Here is a 22,305-nt window from a genome sequence, read left to right as displayed (position 1 = left end):
TTCCTTTTATATATAGGGAATTTAATGATGAGAGAAATAAAATCTATTGACTTTAGCATCCAGGTTTCGATTTTTCACATTTTATTTTTGAGGATAATGAGCCATTGGACTCATTTTTTTATCCTAAGAGTGATACTTTCCTTGCATCAAATACCAAATTATTGATGCCAAATTGTTTCATCAACAATTTGGTGTTTTTTCAACTTCAGGAGAGTCACATGTTGATGAAAACACCAAACCAAACACCAAATCGACCAATATTTGGTTTCAGCTTTGGTGTTGTACCAAATCTCTCACGCGATTTTGGCAAAATCGTACAGTTTTTCCAACACCGTATGGGCTTGGGTTGCTAAGTGGGCTTCTATGGCGCGGTTTTGCCAACACATTAAAAAAATTATACATGATGCACTTTTTTTCTAAAAATTAGGAATTGTGCATAGAAGTTAAAAAATTAAGAATTGTGCAATTGAAGAAATTAAGATTTTTTATCCAAAATCTAAGAAATTAAAGAAATTAAATAAATTAAGAATTGTGCAATCCAAAATCTATGATTATGATCTAATATCTAAAATGATCCAAAACATATCATATTACATAAAATTTATTTAGCTCACTTCTTACGCCCCTTACCACTCGATGCCTCTCCTCTCTCTATGAATAATACTACACTGACACAGAATATCGACACAGTCAACCAACACATTGAGGTGGTTGGTGACGTGTCATGTCCACGTAGCAAAAGTCAAACATACCATTTTTTTTTTCGTTTCTACGATAAAATAGGGCAATAAAAACCCCTTACCTTTGCGCGCTCTCTCTCTCCCTCTCCCATCCCTTCTTTTCCAAACTAAAAAAAAACGCACCAAATAACACCTAAGTTATTATTGATTGTAATATACCCAAGTTTTAATTATTTGTAATTGTTTTACTTCTTTCTTTCATGAATGGAGCCAGAAATTTCTGAATTTGACAATATAAGTATAGAAATGCATGAGAATGAGGGCATCAATGATAAAGAATTCAAAGATACAATTGGTGTTGATGTGGGTATAGAGAATGAATTTGTTCAAGAAGAAAAAGTGGGAGATCCAGAAATAGGAATGGTGTTTGATCTGCAGGTCCCCATCTAATGAAGATTGTTTGAATATTACACTAAAATACAACGGTAATCGAGAATGGGTTTCCAATAAAGAAAAGGTCTTCGTCGAAAGGAGATGATGGGGTGGTTCGATGGGTGTTTTTTACATGTTCTCAATCAGGTAAGACAGAGAGCACTTCAAGAAATGCTTTCAAATTGCATCCAGTTACCAAAACCCAATGTAATGCGAAGCTTAGAGCTGCTTTAGATTCTAATGGAAAGTGGCGGGTGACATCCGTAGTACTTGATCATAATCATGGTTTGAGTCTAGGAAAGTCCGATATATTTCATAAGAAAAAAATCAAATTGAACCGATGTCAAAAGAAAACTTGAGATAAATGATCAAGCGTGTATTCGCCCAAACAAAAGCTATTCTTCTTTGGCGGTGGAAGCGGGTGGACTTGATAAACTTCCGTATTTAGGTAAAGATTGTCGTAATTATGTTGAGAAATCCAGACGGTTAAGGCTTGACAATGGGGATGTTGTAGTTTATATTTGCGTTGGTAACTACTTACGAAATTAGAAAAATGCAAGCAGATAATTCTAACTTCTACTTCCTCATGGATTTAGATGACAATGGTAGAATAAGTAATTTATTTTGGGTAGACGCAAGGAGCAGAGCAGCATATGAGGATTTTGGTGATGTGATCACGTTTGACACAACTTACTTAACTAATAAGTATGACATGCCATGCCGTTTGCTCCTTTTGTGGGTGTGAATCATCACGGCCAATCAATCTTATTAGGTTGTGCTTTAATATCGCCTGAAGACACCAAGACTTTTTCTTGGGTTTTTCAGACTTGGCTTGGTTGTATGGGTGGTCATGCTCCTAATGCAATAATTACAGACCAGGACAAAGCCATGCAAAATGCTATAGAAATTGTGTTTCCGAATGCACACCATAGGTGGTATATATGACACATCATGAAAAAGTTACCTCAAAAATTACGGGCTCATAAGAAGTACGAGGCAATTAAGTTTGCGATGCAACAAACTATTTATAATTCCTTAACAACCACCGAATTCGAAGGAAGATGGAACAAGTTTATTGAGAAGTATGATCTTAAGGAAAATAGATGGTTAGATGGTTTGTATAAGGAGAGTCGTCGTTGGGTTCCTGCGTTTGTAAAAGATATTTTTTGGGCAGGAATGTCAAGTACTCAAAGAAGTGAGAGCATGAATGCATTTTTTGACGGGTATGTCAATTCGAAGACTACTTTGAAACAATTTGTCGAGCAATATGAGAATTCATTACGGAGCAAGGCTGAGAAAGAAAACCAAGAAGATTTTAATTCCTTCAACTCCCGGGTCCCATGTTGTAACGCCCGTATTTTTTAATAGGTATTTTTCTATTTATTAATTAATTAAATTATTTATTTTAAAAATTCGTCGGATTGGACTCGGGATACGTGGGCCTGGTTTTGGGCCCGAAAATCAGGTTGGGCTTGGGTTTGGACCCAAGTATATAAGCACATTTTTCTAGAGAATAGGGTTTTAAAGATAATAAAATAATGAAAATGGAGGCATCAAGCATGAAAATTTGGATTGTATAGAGGTGGGAGTGGGAGATGAGAAAAGGAATCGGGCTAGGAGGATTCGAAGTTGTAAAATATTTTTCATCTGGTGAGTAGCTATTTTGCTATTTCACCGGATTATAGTTTTCGTAATAAACCCAATATACCGTTAAAAGTTTAGATTTTATGTTTTGGTTCATTTTATGTTATTGTCGTTAAGATCGTTGTTGTTAAAAATATATTGGTTAAACTGTATTTTTTGAAACATCATTTGAACTCTGAACTTAAATTTGGTCGAAAGGGTTTTTCGACAGAAGCGTTAATGGCGGCTTTTAAGTGAAATCAATAAATCGTTATGTTTTTATTTTTTTTTGTGAACTGGACTAGTGGTTGTGATTTGGAACTGCATTTTATTTGGTTGATTGGATGAGGTTAGGTGGGCGTGGTGGAGTGTTGGACCGATGAGGGTCGAGCATTATAGTTTGGGGCGATGAAGCTTGGAGGCGTTAATGACACATTTTGGGTCGGGTCACGAATTTGTTGGTTGGGTTGCTATTTTTAAGTTTGGTTTGAAAGGTGATGATGGGTTGAAGTGGGGTAGTGTATGCATTTTATGAAATTGTTGTGCCGAATGGGTCTTTGGGAAGCTTGGTGGAAGCTCCTAAGACTTGTCAATGGCGCATCGCCATTCTTCGCGGATAATTGGGATTGGTTGTTATCGTTTTAAAATGGTTTGAACGGTTTTGTTTGATTTGGTGGGTGGTTGATGTATGTGGGAATGTTGGTTGAGTGGGTTTTAAAGGGGGGCCAAAGCTCCAAAAACATTAATGGCGGAGAAAAATCTTGTAGATCTAGTTTTGGGTGAGGGTTGGATTGTAGGATTTGGGGTTTTGTTTTAACAAATGTTGTTTGGTTTTGGATTTAGTGTAAAACCGATATGTATGAGAAGAGGGATTAGTGGTGGTGGTGGCCGGTCGGTTTGGTTGGTGGAGGAGGAGGAGAACCGATGGGGAAGATGACCGAATTTGGGCTTTGCGCTTTAGTCGTTTGGGTTGGGCCGGGTGTGGGTTAAGTTATTTGGGCCAAAACATTAGTTTGGTTTGGCGGTTTTAGTTAAGTTGTTGGGCGAAATGTTTTATTGGCTTGGCGAAATTTCAAATAGTGGTTGGACCGAAATTTTTTTTAGTGTTAGTTGTGGGCCGAAGTTCTATTCTGGATTTGGGCCAAACTAATTAGCTGTTTGGGCGATTCGATTCGGTCCTAAAGTTTTGGGCCCGTTTCTAATATTGTTTGGGACCAGTCCATTGGACTTAAAATAGATCTAAGTGGATCTCTAAATGTTTAAACTTTCGGGTTCTAAGGTTTGGGCTTGGCCAGTTAGGTCCGGACTATGACCTTGGTCATGAGCCCATGAGCCATGCACCTTTGACCTTAGCCATGAACCCCGGCTATGACCGAACACGTCGAACACCCGGAAACGCATACGGTTTGACTTTGACAATGATGAATTGACTTTGACCATCGACCGTTGACTTTGACGGTTGACTTTGACTTTGACCAGGACATGTTGACTTTGACTTTGACCATGACATGTTGAGTTTGACCTTGACCATGATGGGTTGACCTTTGACCGTTGACCGTTGACTTTGGCTGTTGACCGTTGACTTTGACCGTTGACTGGGAATGTTGACTTTTCCAGTTTTTCACATATTTGATTATATGGATAAATATAGTAATAAAATATTGTTGAGATTGTATAACTTGGTTGGTCATTATCTAATTTAGATTTGATGTGAGAAGTAGTGTGTAAAGCATATATATTGGGCTTTGATTGTGGGTGTGGATCGTTTATTTGTATTCACGTTTTATGTGTATATTATATGGACACATATAGTAATAAAAATAAAATGGAAGCTTGTATAATTTGGTGGTCATTATCTAAGAAAGATTTGACCTTGATGTTGTGTATTTTTTTTGACACGTGACGATATTGATATGTTAGGAGACATTATATTCCTAATACGTTATAATAAAGATGTATGCGATCACGTTGAAGCATTGTGACATGATATAATATGTTGGGATATATATATTAATGTAATATTTTTGGAGGAATGTATATAAACGCCCATTGTTATATATGTGAGATGCTACTTATGAGGTAGCATAGTATTGGTGAATATTTGCCCACGGGGGAGTGTGGTATAGTGCAATAATATATTGGCGTGAAAGTATGAAAGCGGTTAGGTGATATAATTGAGATATTTCTAATTATCGTGGCTTAGTGCAATAAGGTAATTGACCGCGACGTGATATAGTGGAATGTTTATGAGTCATTAACGATGACACTGAATAAATTACGAAACGAAAATCCTAGAACCCCGACTACCACAACTCATGTGATTGGCCCTTCCGCGCGCTTTAAGACCGAATGGCCTTCGGGCGCCCTTCCGGGCGTTTCAGTTAATCCGAATGGCCTTGGGCGCTGCCCTTCCGGCGTTCGATAAAATTCGAATGGCCTCCCTGGCGAAGCCGAATAGTGGCTTGATTATTCCGTTCGCAAAATAGAACGATGATGCGCGATATTTTATGCGAATAGTGGCATTACTTACATAATTGCTCGCGTGTGAGGATTTACACGGTGTCGCGGCATCCCGCCGGGGTGGTTACGCCACGGAGTGGTTCATTATATAAGGGGAGGCATGTGGATGTACATGTTCGGGCGTTGGGTAGCGATTGTGGTAGCCGGAAAACTAGGTAAGACATAGACACGACGTGATTTTAGGGACACGAAAGAAAACCTTAATTAATATAATTATGGTAATATGTTTGTTAATGATGTATCCGTAGATAGATGATCATATATGGTTTTGCGAAGGGTGGGTCAAACTAATTACTTGGAGAGAGCGACCCACTCGCGTGATTGAGCATGAAATGAGGTGCACGATATAATATGTTTGTTTGGTTATTTGTTTAGTTGAACCTAAAAACCTCGATGGAGGAACTACATGCCTTATTTATTATGTGTATAGTTTGTTGTGTGGTTAGTGGGAAGTTAAGGCGCTTCGAGGAACTACCTACCTTAATTATTATTCTTAAGGATGTTATATTAGTCGTTGAAAGTTAAAAGGCTTCGATGGAGGAACTAAGCTGCCGTATGGTTTTGTGTATATATATATATATATATATATATATATATATATATATATATATATATATATATATATTATATGTTATATTTAGGGCTACTCACACCAAAGATTGTTTATAATCGAACCGATTTGCATGTTTGCTTATCGGGTGTGTTCATTAAATGAACATAGTTGATAAGTCTTGACATGAGGTTTAGTGATGAAGAAGATTGGAACAAGTTTGTGGTTTTGCGTTAGCATTGCATCTCGGGATAAGTTTTGTTTTTCCTTGAGGTGATATAGATTTTCGGTTGAGAAAAGGTTATTTGCATTTTCATTTGTAAATTGTTTTTGGTAATGAAGATGACCATTGTTTAAGTTAAAATTTTTATTGGTTTTAATTATCCACACATATTTTAAAACCGTTTTTATGGGTTTTTTGGGAGTGGATATGAGTCACACCTCGGATATCGAAGAGTCGGGGACAAATAATGTTTTTCCGAATTCTGTCGAAATTCGCGGTGTGACACATGTATTACTCACTATAAAATTGAGAAACAATTTCAGGATGCTTATACAACTGGAAAATTCAAAGAGTTTCAGAAAGAGTTAACGGGGAAGCTCTACTGTGACGTGTCTTCGGTTAAAAAGGAATGTGGCATTGAGGCGTATGAAATTTCCGAATATGTTATGGTTGGAGAGGTAAATCTACAACTTACTTTTACAGTTTGCTTTAACCCAGATGACAGTGACATCAAGTGCAATTGTCGCTTGTTTGAGTTTAGAGGAATCTTATGTAAATACATTATTGTCGTATTGATTCAGAAAAATATTCAAAATATACCTGAAAAGTACATTCTTCATCGATGGAGGAAAGATGTAAAGAGGTGTCATACAAAGGTTAAAATCAGTTCCTTTGATTGGATGCAAAACCCTGAGAATGAACGTTTTGATAGGATGTGTAATGCCTTCTATGAAACAACAAACTTGGCAACCGACAATGAAGATAAGACAAATATTATTATGAAGTAGATTAAGGGCTTGAATAATGAACTAAAGAAAGGCGAAGGAGCATGTGCGAGTAGTCAGCCTATTGCATGTGGAAGTGATCAGCCTATTGCATGTGAAACTAGTGGTAATGTTCATACTACAACTAAGGATAATGGCCTTATTCGTAGTCCTCAATTAGTTCGTGGTGCAGGTCGTCCACCTTTCAAGCAGAAGACAAGCAAGGTAGAACAAGCTGTTAAAAAGTTGCAATAAAAGAAGAAGAAAGAGGGGAAGCGAGAATAAGTCACTAAAATGAACCAAGAAAGAAGAAGAAAGAGACGAGCGCAATTGAAAAAACAATTAATGATTTAGATTTGGAGAAGGTTAGCAAACAACCTTAATGATTTTACTTTTTTTTTTAGCTATTTGCGCATTTATATGAATTTTACGTTATATGTAGGACCCAATTGGTGGATCGGAAGTTATGGAGTCGGGCGAGACACAAGAAAGCATTCCATTAAAGGTTTCTATTTATCATAGTTTATTGTTGTTGTTTTTTTTTTTTTTTTTTTTTTTTAAGTTGTTTCAATGAATTGGATTTATATTCTTGGTACGTAGGATATGATTGGTGGAGCAGAACTTATGGAGTTTGGTGGAAGCATTTAGTAGGCATGAATGAAGAATGAGAGTTAGTCGAAAGTAAAACTGTATGGAAGACGTACGTGTGATAGGGAAAGAACGAGAGCAGTTTGTCTCTTTGCACTTGAGTTTGTCTATTTGCACTTGAGTTTTGTCTCTTAGCATGGTTGAGAATTTTAAGTATCAGTTTAAGAAGATAGACACAGGTCTGCTGGCCATGTCGTAGCTGTTTGTGTTTCACTGAACTCATGTGTGAATTGTGAATCATGTTAGAGACCTTTGGTTATTTGGAAAAAGATTGTTGTTGATTCTTAACATATTTCATTCTAGGTAACCTTAGTGTTTATTCTCTTAGTCCGTCATTTCTGTTTTTACATTTGTTGCTTCCTAGTTAAGGATATTGCACTGTCAGAAATTAAAATTAAAGCCACACTGTCAGAAACCGTCCAAACTATATTGTACTGCAGCTTGTAATTTGTAATGTCAATAACCATGATTTCAAATTTGTATTGTAAAACTTCCGAAAGGGGCGATGATAGCTCTAGCCTGTAACTTTCTATGCACTACAGTCTGTAACAACTGATCAATTTCACCAAATACAAGCATATTGCGTTACTGTTCTATAACAGACCAACTTCGCCAAAAAAACAATTAGCATTACAAGTCTGGCTCGAAATTGGCAATTGAAAATTGCCTCTGAATTTTATTATATAAACGAATATTCTAATTAGAACAAAAAAACGGAAAACTAAATAACCATTGCTTCTAAATAATGGATACAAATTACAGGGAGAACTAGAATTATACATTTGAATGAAGATGAGCACAAGGGACGATGTTTTGAAATGATTACCAACTCCCACAATACAACGGGTAGTTATAACATAAATAGAATAATCATTTCAAAACAAAATGGCTGGGTCAATTAGCAACATCCCCGACCTCTCACAAACCGTGACGGGTCATCGTCCCACATGGCCCGAAATATTGGAGGTTTATTCTTCAACCAAAGCACCATCTCCTTGTCCGAGAGAAGATTTATTCACAACGCCATCTAGCATCGGACTACCAAAAACTTGAGGGGCACTCTTAAAAGACCATATTAAATCTTTCGCCCACGGCCTCAGGACGCTTCTCCCGCTAGAAAAGGGTATTGTGGAGCAATACGATCTGACACACACACAAAAGACAACCATACTTCTGACGCTCTAAACATAAATCTGCATGTTCATAATCACAATTACAAACGAAGAGTGTTATACAATGAGTGCAACAAGAAAAGGAGCTTATGCTACTTACCACAATAAAGAATTTTGAAGTTCTCCCATAAGGTCATTAGAGCCTGATGGGTCGTGACCATGTATTTTGGACCTAAGGTCATTTAACAAAGATCCCTCTGTATTAGTTTTGCGGCCACCTAGAGTTGGTCAGATTTTGAGGAAAGTTTTGTCAAATTTGGGAAGCAAATCTGCATGTGATACTACCACCACCTAGAAATGCTCTAACTCAACTAAAGCTAAAACCGGCTCAGGTCAGGATCCAACCCAAGTACCCAACAAGGTAGCCAATTCTTTTAAAATAGGATCGGGCTTTGTGGAGCTGACATTTTGAAAAATAAAGAAAAAGCAGAGTTTCTAGGCTGGGACTGAAGTATAGAGTTGGATGCACCAAAATAACGAACCCTTTCCCAACTTCCACAACATTGGGCGATACTAACAACACTCCAATTCATCACCTTCGTATTCATATTCATTGTCTTCTCCGCCCCATTTCTTCTTCATATTTTATTCCAACAACACTCTTTGCCCATAACACAAAAGAAAAGGAAAAAGAGAGCGTTAAAACAAGCTCCTTGAATCAATGGCATCTTCATTCCATGTTTACAAAACAACACCCACCATTTCCATCTCATTCTCTTCTTCCATAACAACAAATGGCGGCTTACTCCCATTTCCATCACATTCCATTAAATATCAAAACAAGAAACCCCCACGAAGGATACAAGCTAAGATCCGTGAGATATTCATGCCGGCACTTAGTTCAACAATGACGGAAGGAAAGATTGTTTCTTGGATTAAATCAGAAGGGGATGTTTTATCGAAAGGAGAAAGTGTTGTTGTTGTTGAATCAGATAAAGCTGATATGGATGTTGAGACTTTTTATGATGGTATTCTTGCTGCTATTGTTGTTGGTGAAGGCCAAACTGCTCCTGTCGGTGCTCCTATTGGACTACTTGCTGAGACTGAAGCTGAAATCGAGGAAGCCAAAGCCAAAGCCAAAGCCTCTGCATCGTCCTCATCCGGACCTACTACGCCACCGCCCAAGGTCAGTTCACCACCTGTTACTGTACCAGCACCTGTTAGTAACGAACCAAAGAAAATTGTGGCAACCCCTTTTGCGAAAAAGCTTGCCAAACAACATAAGGTTGATATTAAGACTGTTAATGGGACTGGACCTTTTGGAAGAATTACTCCTGAGGATGTTGAGGCTGCTGCTGGAATTACGTCTAAGAAGACTAGTAGTGTTAGCAATGTAGTTTCTCCTACTCCTACTCCTACTCCTACTCCTGCTGCTCTGAAAGCAGCTGCTACTCTACCTCCAATTCCAGGGGCAACTATTGTTCCTTTTACTACTATGCAATCTGCAGTGTCGAAGAATATGATTGAGAGTCTTTCAGTACCGGCTTTTCGTGTTGGGTACCCTGTGATGACAGATGCTCTTGATGCACTTTATGAGAAGGTACATTTTTGCTGTAAGAGTTTTATTTGTTTGTTATTAGAATTTTGGAGTTTTAACTCAAATGTGTTTAATAATGATATCAGGTTAAGCCCTAAGGGTGTTACCATGACTGCATTGCTAGCAAAGGCTGCTGCAATGGCACTAGCTCAACATCCAGTTGTGAATGCTAGCTGTAAAGATGGGAAGAGCTTTACGTATAATGCCAGTATTAATATTGCGGTTGCTGTGGCTATCAACGGTGGGCTTATAACCCCTGTTCTTCAAAATGCAGATAAGGTATAAAAGACGTAATGTCTTTACTAAATCGTTATGTTTTAAACTATTGTAATGATTAATATCTGCTTCGTACTGTAATTCGTAATGAGGAGATTTTGCAACTGTTCAGTTTGAAGCGAATTGTTGCTTGATTGTCAAATGAGGCTCTTACTCTTAAAGGGAACCTTCGTTCTCTTCTGGATTTACCTAAATTGATTGAAGGTGTTCTCTGCATTATCATCAAATAATTTAATTAGTCTTGAATGAGAGAACTTGTTCTTGTTGTTGCAGTTGGATCTTTATTTGCTATCTCAAAAATGGAAAGAGCTAGTGGAGAAAGCAAGGTCAAAGCAACTTCAGCCCCACGAGTATAACTCAGGTTGTTTACTGATCTGGTTCTTTGTACATTCAGTTTCTTTGTAACAATTTCTGTCCAGTGATATTAAGAAACTGCATGGGTGTAATATTGTAAATTCAGGAACATTCACTCTTTCCAATTTGGGGATGTTTGGAGTGGACAGATTTGATGCAATTCTTCCACCAGGCCAAGTGAGTGACATGCTAGAGTCTCTTTGCCTCCATCACCTTTATAGTATTATCTTGTTTTACTTACTTTTTCATGGTATGCTTGAAACATGTACAGGGGGCTATCATGGCCGTTGGAGCATCAAAACCTACAGTTGTGACAGGTGCAGATGGATTCTTCAGTGTGAAGAGTAAAATGCTGGTAAAGTCTAGTTTTTTTACTCTTTATTTTCTCTTTGGACATCACTCATCCTTAATTACGTGGCTTGGGTTGAGTGAAAATAGACGAAATTCATGACTGCAACCCTGAAGTTCTAAGCATAATTATGCATAGACACAGTGAAAATATGTTGATATCATTACAGTGCTCTCATACATAAACAGATAACTGTACACATATTTAAACACATAAAAAGATCACTAAATGAAAAGCAATCAAACACCTACACAGTTAAATGTGTTTCCGCACCAATTATATGCTGATAAATAGATCGCAGATGTGTATGGGTTCTGTAAACACAGGAATTATGTACCAAGTTGATCATTGTTATTGATTCTTGTTGACTTCAGTATTTGTCTTCTAAGCAGACGGAGTCATTGCCCTTTGGGCTAAGTATATATTGATCATCTACGTAGTACTGAGAACTGGTTGATTGAATTTGGTTGCATACATTTGAGGATGCTCATAGTCTCAAACTGCTTGTTATGAAGTGCCTATTATATTCATTATCATATAAATCATACCTGCATGCTTCTTCCTTTTCACTCTTTTAAGTTACTGTTCTCAAAGAAAGTAGACAGCCTGAGGGGTAGAAGGTTTAGATCTGGTCATATCAGTGACTGACAGGGGTTTGCGCTGCCTCAAATGCTATGGACACACCTTTTGGTTTTACGTATAAGCATATGCATTGTTTTTTTCTGATAATAGTTTGCTGAATGAAGTTCCTCTGACCATTGATAAGAACATGAATATGTTAATAAATTTGAGCTCATCTTTCAAGTTTCTATTGATGATATCTGTTAGTTGTTTACTTTAGCTTCCATCTTTGCTTGTAACTTTGTATCACATTCATTTCTAAAAAACCAAAACCATCAATCTTGCAAAACTAGTTGCCTTTTAAGCGAAGGAAAATGATTGGTTTCTTCTTTGACTTGAGGTAATCGGTAATTCACTAGTTGGTGATTCTTACATTTGAAATGAAAGGTGTCATTGAAAACCTGTAGGATAGATTTCTTAAGATTGAAACATCATAATAAATGAAATGACGAATACATATATATTCTTCTGATGGTCACATCTGTTATATAGACATCAAAACCATAATCCATAAGCGTAGAACTAGTAATCACACAACAGACATGAAACTAAGATCTACAATTCACAGGAAATGTTTTTTTTTCCCTTTCATTTAAAAAAAAATGTTAAATCACACATTAGAGGAAAAGCGCGCCACAAGTGGCACTGCTAGTCCTTTTTCAAAGGTTATTTTTGTCTCTTTGGGAGAAATTAGACTTGAAGCTTATGGTGTATTGGGAATCATACACTTTTATGTTGGGGATTTATCCTTTGTTTTCTGTTTCATTATGTCATTGCTGCTGTGTATGTTGTGGCTTGGGAGAGTGGACAAAATGACAAATAGCTGGGTGAAAATTTTGAGATCTAGAAGTAGAGGCTTTTTGTGGGACAACAACATAAAAGATTCCTCAGGTGTGGTCTCAGGTTGGGGTTATGGGGGTTCTACCTCACTTCAAGCTTGGTGTCATCTTTAAGGAGGTAAGGTGGCAGGTTTAGGTTTTGGAAGACATTTGGGTAAGTTAAGTTCCTTTGCCTGTCTTATACATCTCTGGATACCTTACCCAATAAGAAGAGTTTCACATCTAAGAATTCCTCTGAGAGGAGGCTCCATTTCCTTGATCTGAAATGGAACCTGAATGTTTAAGAGGTAGAGCATTGAATTCCCTCTTTGGTATGCTCAAACTACCACCATAGCTTGTTGCCTATAACTGTTTCCGTCCTTTTTGCTTTATTTTCTCATTTCATCTTGGGGTCTCACGACATCCTTTTAGAAGAGACGTGTCACCTATAAGTTGGCATCCTGAAAGCCTGGTCCTCTTGACCCAATTCCTTGTTCTTCTTTTATTCTGGGGCCCATAGTCCTGCAGTAATTTGCTTCATTTGTGTGCCTTTCCTCGACAAAAATCACAAAATTGACACTTGAACAAAATTGACACTTGAAGAGGAGAAAGAGATAATAAGTGAATTAATAAGGTTTATCATCTGCTTGAGGGATCTAAAGGCTGAGCTGGCCTTGAGGTACAAATTAAGGTGTAATCCCCAATGGTAGGCTGTTCTTATGACTTCTGTTAATTGTTTAGTCTAGTAAATATCTAGAATGCAATGAAATAAGAAAAATCGATAATTGCTGGACACTGGAATTTTGATTGCCCTTTAAAGAAATACACCGAATGACATCTCATAAAAAGGTGATAACAGTGCACTCTTTTGAACCATTATCTACTTTAATGACAGTCTTGTTATTTCGAGTGAATTTGTCTGAAATTAGTATGCAAGACTGAAGAATATAACCTGAACCCCTCGATGACTTTATCCTCATTGACACCCCAAGACATGAGATAAGCATGGAAGTCTTTGTTTGTATATTTCATGTTATCTTTCTTGGGGATTTTCCCTAGCATAGCTTGTGATTCAAGAATCATTATCTTTCTCCACTTAGACTAAGTTGGCGTGCCAATTGTTTTTTCAGGTCAATGTTACAGCTGATCACCGAATAGTATACGGAGCTGACTTGGCATCATTCCTTCAGACGTTTGCTAAGATCATTCAGAACCCTGAGAGCTTAACATTGTAGCGACTTGGGTTAATCTTGGTGTGGACTGCTTGATATTGGATCTCCCATTTTCCTTTTGGATATACTTTCCTACATTCAGTAGATGTTTCACGGTCACGAGTACCTGGTTTGTACTACCTATGGTATTTTTTTTCTTCAAAAGTTGGATGTTTTTTATATTTAGTTTAATGATTTTAAAACGAAATAAGTAGGACAAAGTTTCTTTTTCATTTTCATATTGTTGAACATCAATCTTGAAACAGAATAACAACTTTTAAGAGCTTATTGGAAAATGATGGTGAATTGGATAATCTTTTTAAGAAACATCACTATGTGCTATGATACTTACATTTCATTCATATATGTCATTTGATAAACCAGGAGAGATATGTTCTTGTTTCATTCATTGCATTAGTGTGAACCGTAGCTCAAGAATGTTTAACGTATGATCATATAGTGTTTTGTTACGTTAAATACATCATTTTAGCTGGGTGGTTTGGACTTCTGAAAACATATTTGGGCTCCCGAAGTCAGCTTTGAGTTTCTAACTAGATCCCATAGCTGAGCAACTTTTTGTTTATTGGTGATTTCGACTCGCTGACAGGTGTTGGGATTCCAAATCTCAGATCTGTTTGTGATTCTTTGTGTGAATTTTTACCTTGTCTGTTGTTTCAACCTGTGTGTTGTCATCCTTTCACATATAAATATCTATACTATTTGGATTCTGCTGATAGTTTGACAACCACTTTCTCTTCTATTTAGAGCCTCTATATTAGGCCCAAACTATCTTCAACAACAAATCTCCTAACCCTTTTTGACAACTTCTGTTTCAAATATCTGGAATTCCTACACAGTTTCCAGTGTTTGAAAGCGCATTAACGTTAGTTCCTTAGCATATGCGAACTTGATGTACCCATGTGGTAGGGCTGGTCATTGAGCTACCCGAGTCGAGTTTTGCCATGCTTGAGCTCGACTCGCACCTTTAGAAGCTTGACTTCGAGTTTAATATGGGGCTCAAGCTCAACTCGTCCAGTTGTTCTAGTAGCTTGAGCTCGACTCGTTTTGCAATACGAGCTTGAGTTCAAGTTCAAGCTCAAGCTCAGTTATGCTCGTTTGAACTTGAACTCGAGCTCAAACTCGAAAAAAAAAAGTGTATAAAACATTAAAACAGGTATAAATTATAAATTATAATTGGGTATAAATTATAAATTATATACTGGGTAACGAGTAGCTCATGAGCTACTAAAACTCGAGCTTGACTTGAACTAGAACGAGTATGTAGCTCACGAGCTACTCGAGTTACTCGCTATCTAGAATGAGTTTTAAATTAAGCTCAAGCTTGACTCATGCTTTTGCGCGGATGAGTTTGAGTCGAGCCTTCGATGAGCCGAACTCGAGTTACTCGTGAGCAGCTCGGCTTGATGACCAGCCCTACCATTTGGCACGTAAGATGGTTTTGTCGAGCCCAGCCACTAAGGGAATTTGACACTCAAAGAGCTTTGATGCTATAGTCATTAGTCAACACGTACTGACATACCTTTATCATTGTGTCGTTTTCTTCTATATTTTTGTATAGTGTAGTTCACATTCTTTTCCTCTCGACTGTCAAGCCAAAGACATATGTCTTTTGGTCTTTCATTTTGCATTTTCAATTGAAACCTACTATAAATTTAAGTACATATAGGAGTTTTATAAGATGGTTGGTTTATGGGAGACATGTGGATTCACAAATCACTTAAGGGTCTTGCGCTCTTGCAGCTCAAGAAGGAGCTGCTAACCTAGTTCAGAATGTAAAGCGTCCTAATTACTACTACCAACCCTGAGAAATCGTACTTTTCATTAGATGAGAAAATTGCACCTATTATGGTTCTGTTCCACATCTTTAATTACATTTTCGCTACAATCTGGGGTACATTGGAATCTCAGATGCTTAACTAGTTAAATCGGAGAATTGAAACTAGACTCAATCTGTACGCTCGTTTTGCACTTCAGATTCTCTTCCTTTGTACTGAACCTGGACAGCTTTAAAAGTGTAGTATTTTACACAGATCATATAATAGACAAGATTCACAACTTGCAAGAACGTGATCAACCAGTAGAAATACTCCAACTTCCCCTTGTTAATATTATAGTCTTGAAGCCAGTTTGACCCATTAGGACCAGCACTATATTTGTGTACCAGTGTCACCAATACCGAGCTAAGATAACTTCCTGCTGCAACTGCTCCCCAGTAGAATGCAGTCGCAGTGCTCCTTATGCTCTCTGGTGACTGATCGAAGAAGTATTCAAGGTGTCCAACGGACATGAAGGCATCAGCCACACCATAAAGGACATACTGTGGGACGAGCCAGAATACTGAAATAGGTATGATCGCTTTTGGGGAATCAATTAGTTGATAAGCTGAAGCAACATTTTTGCGTTTAATTTCAAGAAACCCAGAAATAAAAGTGGCAATGGTGGCGATGGCGAAACCAATGCTCATGCGGTGCAAGTAGGATATGCCTCGATCAACACCAGTGAAATGACGAGCGACTGGGATGAGAACTCGGTCGTAAAGAATGACAGTAATTAACATGGCGATAGTGTTGAACACAGACATAGAGGCAGGTGGGATTTGAAATGATGGAGTGATATGCCTGTCCATGGTTCGCGCTTGTTGTATCGTAAAAGTGCCTTGTTGTGCAGTAGCTGTTATATATAGGAGTCCGGATGCCCATATAGGTGCCATGCGAAGAATGGATTTTAGCTCTTCAACTCTGTGGACTGTACTTACTCTCCATAGGTTTAGTGTTCCAGTAGGAAGTTTGTCTTTTTCAGTCAGCATTCCAGCTTTATCTAGAAACCTGCATGAGAGTATGAGACCTTGTCAAACTTGATATACAATTAGTGAGTTTTTAACTATTTAGTACCACGAATTTTCATTTTTTTTTCTAAATGAAATTTCAATACCACGAACTTTCAATTTTTTATGATTTGATACATTTAGACATTTATCTGACCAAAATACCCCTACCTATTATTTTTTTATAATTTGTAACTAACGGTATCTTCTTCATCCACTCCTGCCACCACCTCCACCTCCGCCACCACCAACCAAAACTTTTTTTTTATCGAAATGAAAGTGGGGTGGTGGATAAAAAAGATATATAATCACCATCGGATTCACTCTATTGGGACAGGTTAGATGACTATATTAACTTAAGTGATGGAGTGACAATTTGGAAATTAAAGACATAGGGACATTTTGGTCAGATATATGAGGAAAACTAAACTTCTTGTGTGTTTTCCCACAGTAACCCCTCAAATACAGCAAATTATAGATGTCCCTTGACAGAGTTGAGAAAAGCAATTCAGTTTTACGACTTTTTATCTCCAGAAAAAATTTAACACTCCAGTGGTTCCTTTAAAATGTGCTATAGCATATAGCAATGGTAAAACAGAATAAATTTGTGGACAAGCAACTGTTTGCTGTCCACAAGACCTCAGCTTCTTATTGGTGGAGTGGCTGCCCAAAAAAACTATGCCTACTGTCCGATAAACTGACCGAAAAAACTGTTAACCAATAGAATTGTGCTGTTTGTGGACAAGTCTGTTCACAAATTCGGACTCAATGGTAAAACCAAACTTGAGGAGGCTGTTGTCTTAACTTACTTCAGTTGCTTTGTGTGAAGGAGCTTCCCATCTACAATGATGGAAGCATCGAGTTCATCATTTTCATAGAGCAAAGTTGGATCAGAAACCCCGGGTAACTTTCTCTTTCTAAAGGCAGCGACAACCACCTGCAACAAGCGCGTGAAGGGACTCCCTGCAGGGTCCACCATTCGATACATCCCATAGCCACCAACAAAAAACACTATAGAGAAAAACCATATGACTGTGGGTATACCTATACCCCATCCCCATCCGACATGATCTTGTATATACACAAACACAGTTACTGCAACAAGGATAGACAATCCCATGACAATGTAGTACCAATTGAAATAGTTCCATGGTTTAGCCTTTTGCTCAGGATTAGATTCGTCGAATTGATCTGCACCAAATGCGACAACGCATGGTCGTAGTCCCCCTGCTCCAATCGAAGCCAGTATAAGACACAAGTAAAAGACTGATAACTGACCCCCATTGGCCTCCTTGCATATCTCATCTCCTTTACAAGGAGGTGGCGTCAGGCCTGGAAGGGTTGCTGACAGAGTCATGCATATCATTGACTGTTCACATAAAAAGTATAGATAAAACCAGCTTAATTAGAATAATAAGGCTGAGCACATAATCAAAGAAGAACCACTTTTAATCAGCTTCTAATAAACATTCAGTTTTAGATAATTAACTTGCCAGACTGGGATTACTTGACATTTCCTAGAGCTATTTGTCTTTCTATATATATTTTGGTTTTGTTACTCGATTAACTGTGAAGGTTGAAATTGAGGTCTAACCAGTAGGTATATCACTGAAGCCACAGTAATTGTCCAGAACCGTCCAGCGTAGGAATCTGCAATGAATGCTCCAACAAACATCGTCAAAGTTGTAGACCCTCCAAAGTTGGTGAGAATGTTCGCTGATTTGGTTAAAGGCAAGTGTAACACTTGCGTTAAGTAACTGAACAGGTTAGCACCAAAACCAGCTATTGCCAATCTCTCACAAACCTCATTTGCTACAACAAACAAAAGTGATGAGAATGCTACATGTGAGATCAAGAAGCAGTAGATAGTGTTCTTAGAAGGGTGTTGTTAGGGAAATATTTGAGAAAAATAGTAAATAATTGTGACCTTTGGACATGGAAATAGTAGTGCATGTAGATTGCACCTGAAACAGCCAGATAGATATTGAGACTTACCGAAGATAAAGGGCAGTGTTCTTGCCCCTCCTTTCTTCTTCACAACGACATTGAGGTTGGCTTCAATTTCCTCCATTGACTATCCTCCCAGATTCTTCGGATACTAAATTTTGTTTTCCCTTCAAGCCCATTATTTATAACCTGTTACGAGGTCAGGCTGTCAGTCGTCTTTGTTTGCCGTAGAACAGCATGAGCAGTTTTCACTAGTGTTCACATATTATAGTCTCTTACCCTACATGTAACATTATTGTGATAGAAAATTTGATTTAATCAATTCAAGATAAAATTGAACTGCAACAAGGTTCTTTATTTTCAATATTTCTTAGCTTGTAGGTATACCGTTCCTGTACCAAAACCTTTCTTTATCGTCTGTTTATCGCTCAAAGACGAAGTTTCATCTATAAATTATACATGTGCTTGTTTATATTAATGAAGTAAGAGCTAATCCAGCATAGGGTTCTTCGCACTCCCCATCATATCCTATTGACTCCAACCATGCTGTTGACCTGCATATGTGCTGGTTTTGTCCTTACACATGTTAATTTAAACAGAAAAATATACCACTTGTTATTTCAGCTGATAATGTTGAACATTGTCGCCGCCTAGCGGACAGTCATAAGGTAATTTTTCAATTGGTTGCATAACTTGCATTGAACTAGACAAGCAAGCATGCAGCACATTGATTGGATCTGGGTTTAATACACTTCATGGCTGTAAAATTTCACTTTTAAGGTGTTTCGTCGGAAGCCCGGTGCATGTACACGAGTTGTGACCTTAAACAACTGTTTTAACTAAATTCTGTACAGAAACTTAGTATGTTCAAACTAGTCCAATGAAAAGAAAAACTACACTCGTTCTACAAGCTCCTGCCCTTCTTCTGATTCTCCTCCTCTGTACTGTATCTGGACAGATTTGAAAGTGTAGTATTTCACACAGATGAGGTAGTACACAAGATTCACAACCTGCAAGAGTGTGGTCAACCAATAAAAGTATTCCAACTTCCCCTTGTTGAGATTGTAATCTGGCAGCCAATTTGTGCCATTAGGACCGGCGCTATATTTGTGTACTAGTGTCACCATCAATGAGCTAAGATAACTGCCAGCTGCAATTGCTGTCCAGTAAAATGCAGTAGCAGTGCTCCTCATGCTCTCTGGAGACTGATCAAAGAAGTATTCGAGGTGGCCAACTGACGCGAATCCTTCGGCCACGCCATGAAGAGCATACTGTGGGACAAGCCAGAAGACTGAAATAGGTATGGTTGCGTTTGTAATATCAGTTAGACCATGAGATGCAGCAACATTCTTGCGTTTAATTTCAATAAAGCCAGAGATGAATGTGGCTATGGTGGATATGAAAAAACCAATGGTCATGCGGTGCAAGTAAGAGATGCCTCGATCAACACCAGTGAAGCGACGAGCCACTGGTATGAAAACACGGTCGTAAAAGGTGACAGTTATTAACATGGTCACAACGGTGAAGACAGCCATAGAGGCAGGAGGGATTTGAAAAGAGGGAGTGATGTGCCTCTCCATGGTTCTAGCTTGTTGAATGGTGAAAGTTCCTTGTTGTGCCGAGGCTGTTACGAGTAAGAGACCCGAAGCCCATATAGGTCCCATTCGAAGAATTGATTTTAGCTCTTCAACTCTGTGGGCTGTGCTTAGCCTCCATAGGTTTGGGGCTCCAGAAGTGAGTTTGTCTTTTTCAGTCCTAATTGCAGCTTTATCAAGAAACCTGCATGAGACCTTATTGAGAACTCTTAAGAATGGACAGCATTATAGACTTGCGTGGCTGAGTCCTATTAAGTTGCCTAACTCACTGGATCGACAGATGAAGAATAACTTTGGAGAATTAATGTTTATTGACCTTCACGTGTTTTAGAAATAAAACATGGAAAACACTACAGAAGACACCATTGGGGTAGAGGTAAGAAATTTTTATGTGTTGCAGGCTATTGTTTACTGATTGATTCAAGAAATACCCTACTATGGGACACACTTGGGTTTTTTCACATATTTATAGTATGTTAATTGCAATTACCTTAATTGCTTTGTATGAAGAAGCTTCCCATTTGCAATAATAGAAGCATCAAGCTCATCATTGTCATATAACGAAGTTGGATCATAAACCTTAGGCAACTTTCTTTTCTTGATCGCAGCTACAACCACCTGACATAAGCGTGTGAAGGGACTCCCAGAGGGTTCCACGGTTCGGTACATCCGATAGCCAGAGACAAAAAATACTATAGAAAAAAACCATATTACTGTTGGTATACCAAGACCCCATCCCCATCCAACATAATCTTGTATATAGACAATCACTGTGATTGCAACGAGGACCGAAAGTCCCATGACAATGTAATACCAATTGAAGAAGTTCCATGTCTTGGTCTTTTGTTTGGGATCTGATTCATCGAATTGATCAGCACCAAATACTACTACACATGGTCGTATTCCCCCAGCACCGATGGCAGACAGTATGAGACACACATATAGGATTGATAATTGACCCTGACTGGCCACATTGCATACCTCAGTTCCCTTACAAGAAGGTGGAGTCAACCCTGGAATGGTTGCTGACAGAGTCAAGCTTACCATTGCCTGTTCACATGAAATTTTATATATAACCAAAGTTATTATTTCATTAAACTTCGGGATGACTACAGGGGCAAAACAATTACAGAACAATAAATTGCAAAAGTATAAATAGGTCAACCATTAGGTATATGACTGATGCCACTGTGATAGTCCAGAATCGTCCTGCGTAGGTATCTGCGATAAAGGCGCCGGCAAAAGTAAACATAGTGGAAGTGCCTCCAAAGTTGGTTAACATGGTGGCTGATTTGGTTAATGGCAAGTGTAGCACTTGTGTTAAGTAACTTATCATGTTAGCAAAAAACCCAGTGGCAGCCAATCTCTCACAAACCTCATTCGCTACACCAAACAAAACGAAGAATGTCATACATGAGATCAAAAAGTTATATATTATCAAGTAAATGGGTCAGAAATCAAAATGTTGAACTTGGGAATCTTTCTTTTTTGTCCGAGTTTCCAAAACATAACCTCAAAACAATGTAGTAAGAGCTTTTCAATAATTGATGCACATACGAATGAAATCAATACATACACAGGCCGGATTTCAAAATAAACTGAAATAAGGAAGAAATGTAATTATAAAATACGAGTTTATCTTCCAATAGATATATAAATGAACACAATATTCTAGATACGTGGCACCATGTCAGAAACATATAGAGATGTTACTCACAGAAGATGAAGGGCAATGTTCTTGCCCCTCCCTTCTTCTTTTCGATTACCATACTATCGCGACTTCCCTCCATCTTCTCTCCTTGAGCATTCATCTGATACTTAATTTTTCTCTATTAAGTCCAACTTTATTCGCTAACATATCAAAAGGCTGCCTGTTGTAATTTTATACTCATATATTGGAACCATTAGACTTGGATCAATTCAAGACCACAATAATGTCCAATAAGTACACGACAAATTTTTCTTCGTTCTACACTATATATGTTTTCCTTGTAGTATAACGTTGCTATATGGCAATTTGTTGAGATGAAAAGGATACTTGTTGGATTTCCCTTATGTCTCTAATACATTTTATATCTGGTGCTGAAGAAACAATGGGAGAGTAGTATGTGAAATGAGGAACATCTGCGCCCCGAAGGCA

At 38.0% G+C, this 22,305-nt stretch overlaps 3 protein-coding genes and 1 pseudogene across 3 annotated transcripts; 2 read left to right on the top strand and 2 right to left on the bottom strand.

Annotated features, from left to right (window-relative positions):
* Positions 1-944: 944 nt before the first annotated feature.
* On the top strand, positions 945-7,047 carry LOC147479601 (protein FAR-RED IMPAIRED RESPONSE 1-like; annotated as a pseudogene).
* A 1,996-nt stretch (positions 7,048-9,043) lies between these two features.
* Positions 9,044-14,107, top strand: LTA2 (2-oxoacid dehydrogenases acyltransferase family protein). The gene is made up of 5 exons (XM_086575441.1): positions 9,044-10,428; positions 10,699-10,786; positions 10,886-10,956; positions 11,051-11,134; positions 13,698-14,107. Exons 1-5 carry the CDS (start codon positions 9,274-9,276, stop codon positions 13,800-13,802), a joined length of 1,503 nt encoding a protein of 500 aa, XP_086431567.1. The 5' UTR covers positions 9,044-9,273; the 3' UTR covers positions 13,803-14,107.
* Positions 14,108-15,601: 1,494 nt separating this feature from the next.
* On the bottom strand, positions 15,602-19,192 carry LOC147479599 (protein NRT1/ PTR FAMILY 3.1-like). The gene is made up of 5 exons (XM_086575440.1): positions 18,850-19,192; positions 18,619-18,759; positions 18,218-18,435; positions 17,433-17,992; positions 15,602-16,624 (listed from the first exon to the last, which is right to left on the bottom strand). The coding sequence occupies exons 2-5, from the start codon at positions 18,692-18,694 to the stop codon at positions 15,745-15,747; spliced, it is 1,734 nt and encodes a 577-aa protein (XP_086431566.1). The 5' UTR covers positions 18,695-18,759; positions 18,850-19,192; the 3' UTR covers positions 15,602-15,744.
* A 138-nt stretch (positions 19,193-19,330) lies between these two features.
* On the bottom strand, positions 19,331-22,180 carry LOC147479598 (protein NRT1/ PTR FAMILY 3.1-like). The gene is made up of 4 exons (XM_086575439.1): positions 21,883-22,180; positions 21,331-21,548; positions 20,656-21,215; positions 19,331-20,349 (listed from the first exon to the last, which is right to left on the bottom strand). The coding sequence occupies exons 1-4, from the start codon at positions 21,974-21,976 to the stop codon at positions 19,464-19,466; spliced, it is 1,758 nt and encodes a 585-aa protein (XP_086431565.1). The 5' UTR covers positions 21,977-22,180; the 3' UTR covers positions 19,331-19,463.
* Between the last annotated feature and the right edge of the window lie 125 nt (positions 22,181-22,305).

This window comes from Coptis chinensis, chromosome 8 (genome assembly GCF_015680905.1).
Source record: "Coptis chinensis isolate HL-2020 chromosome 8, ASM1568090v1, whole genome shotgun sequence".
In the NCBI taxonomy this organism is placed as follows: domain Eukaryota; kingdom Viridiplantae; phylum Streptophyta; class Magnoliopsida; order Ranunculales; family Ranunculaceae; genus Coptis; species Coptis chinensis.
Note: the sequence above shows the minus strand (reverse complement) of the source record. Positions and strands in the feature narration are given on the sequence as shown.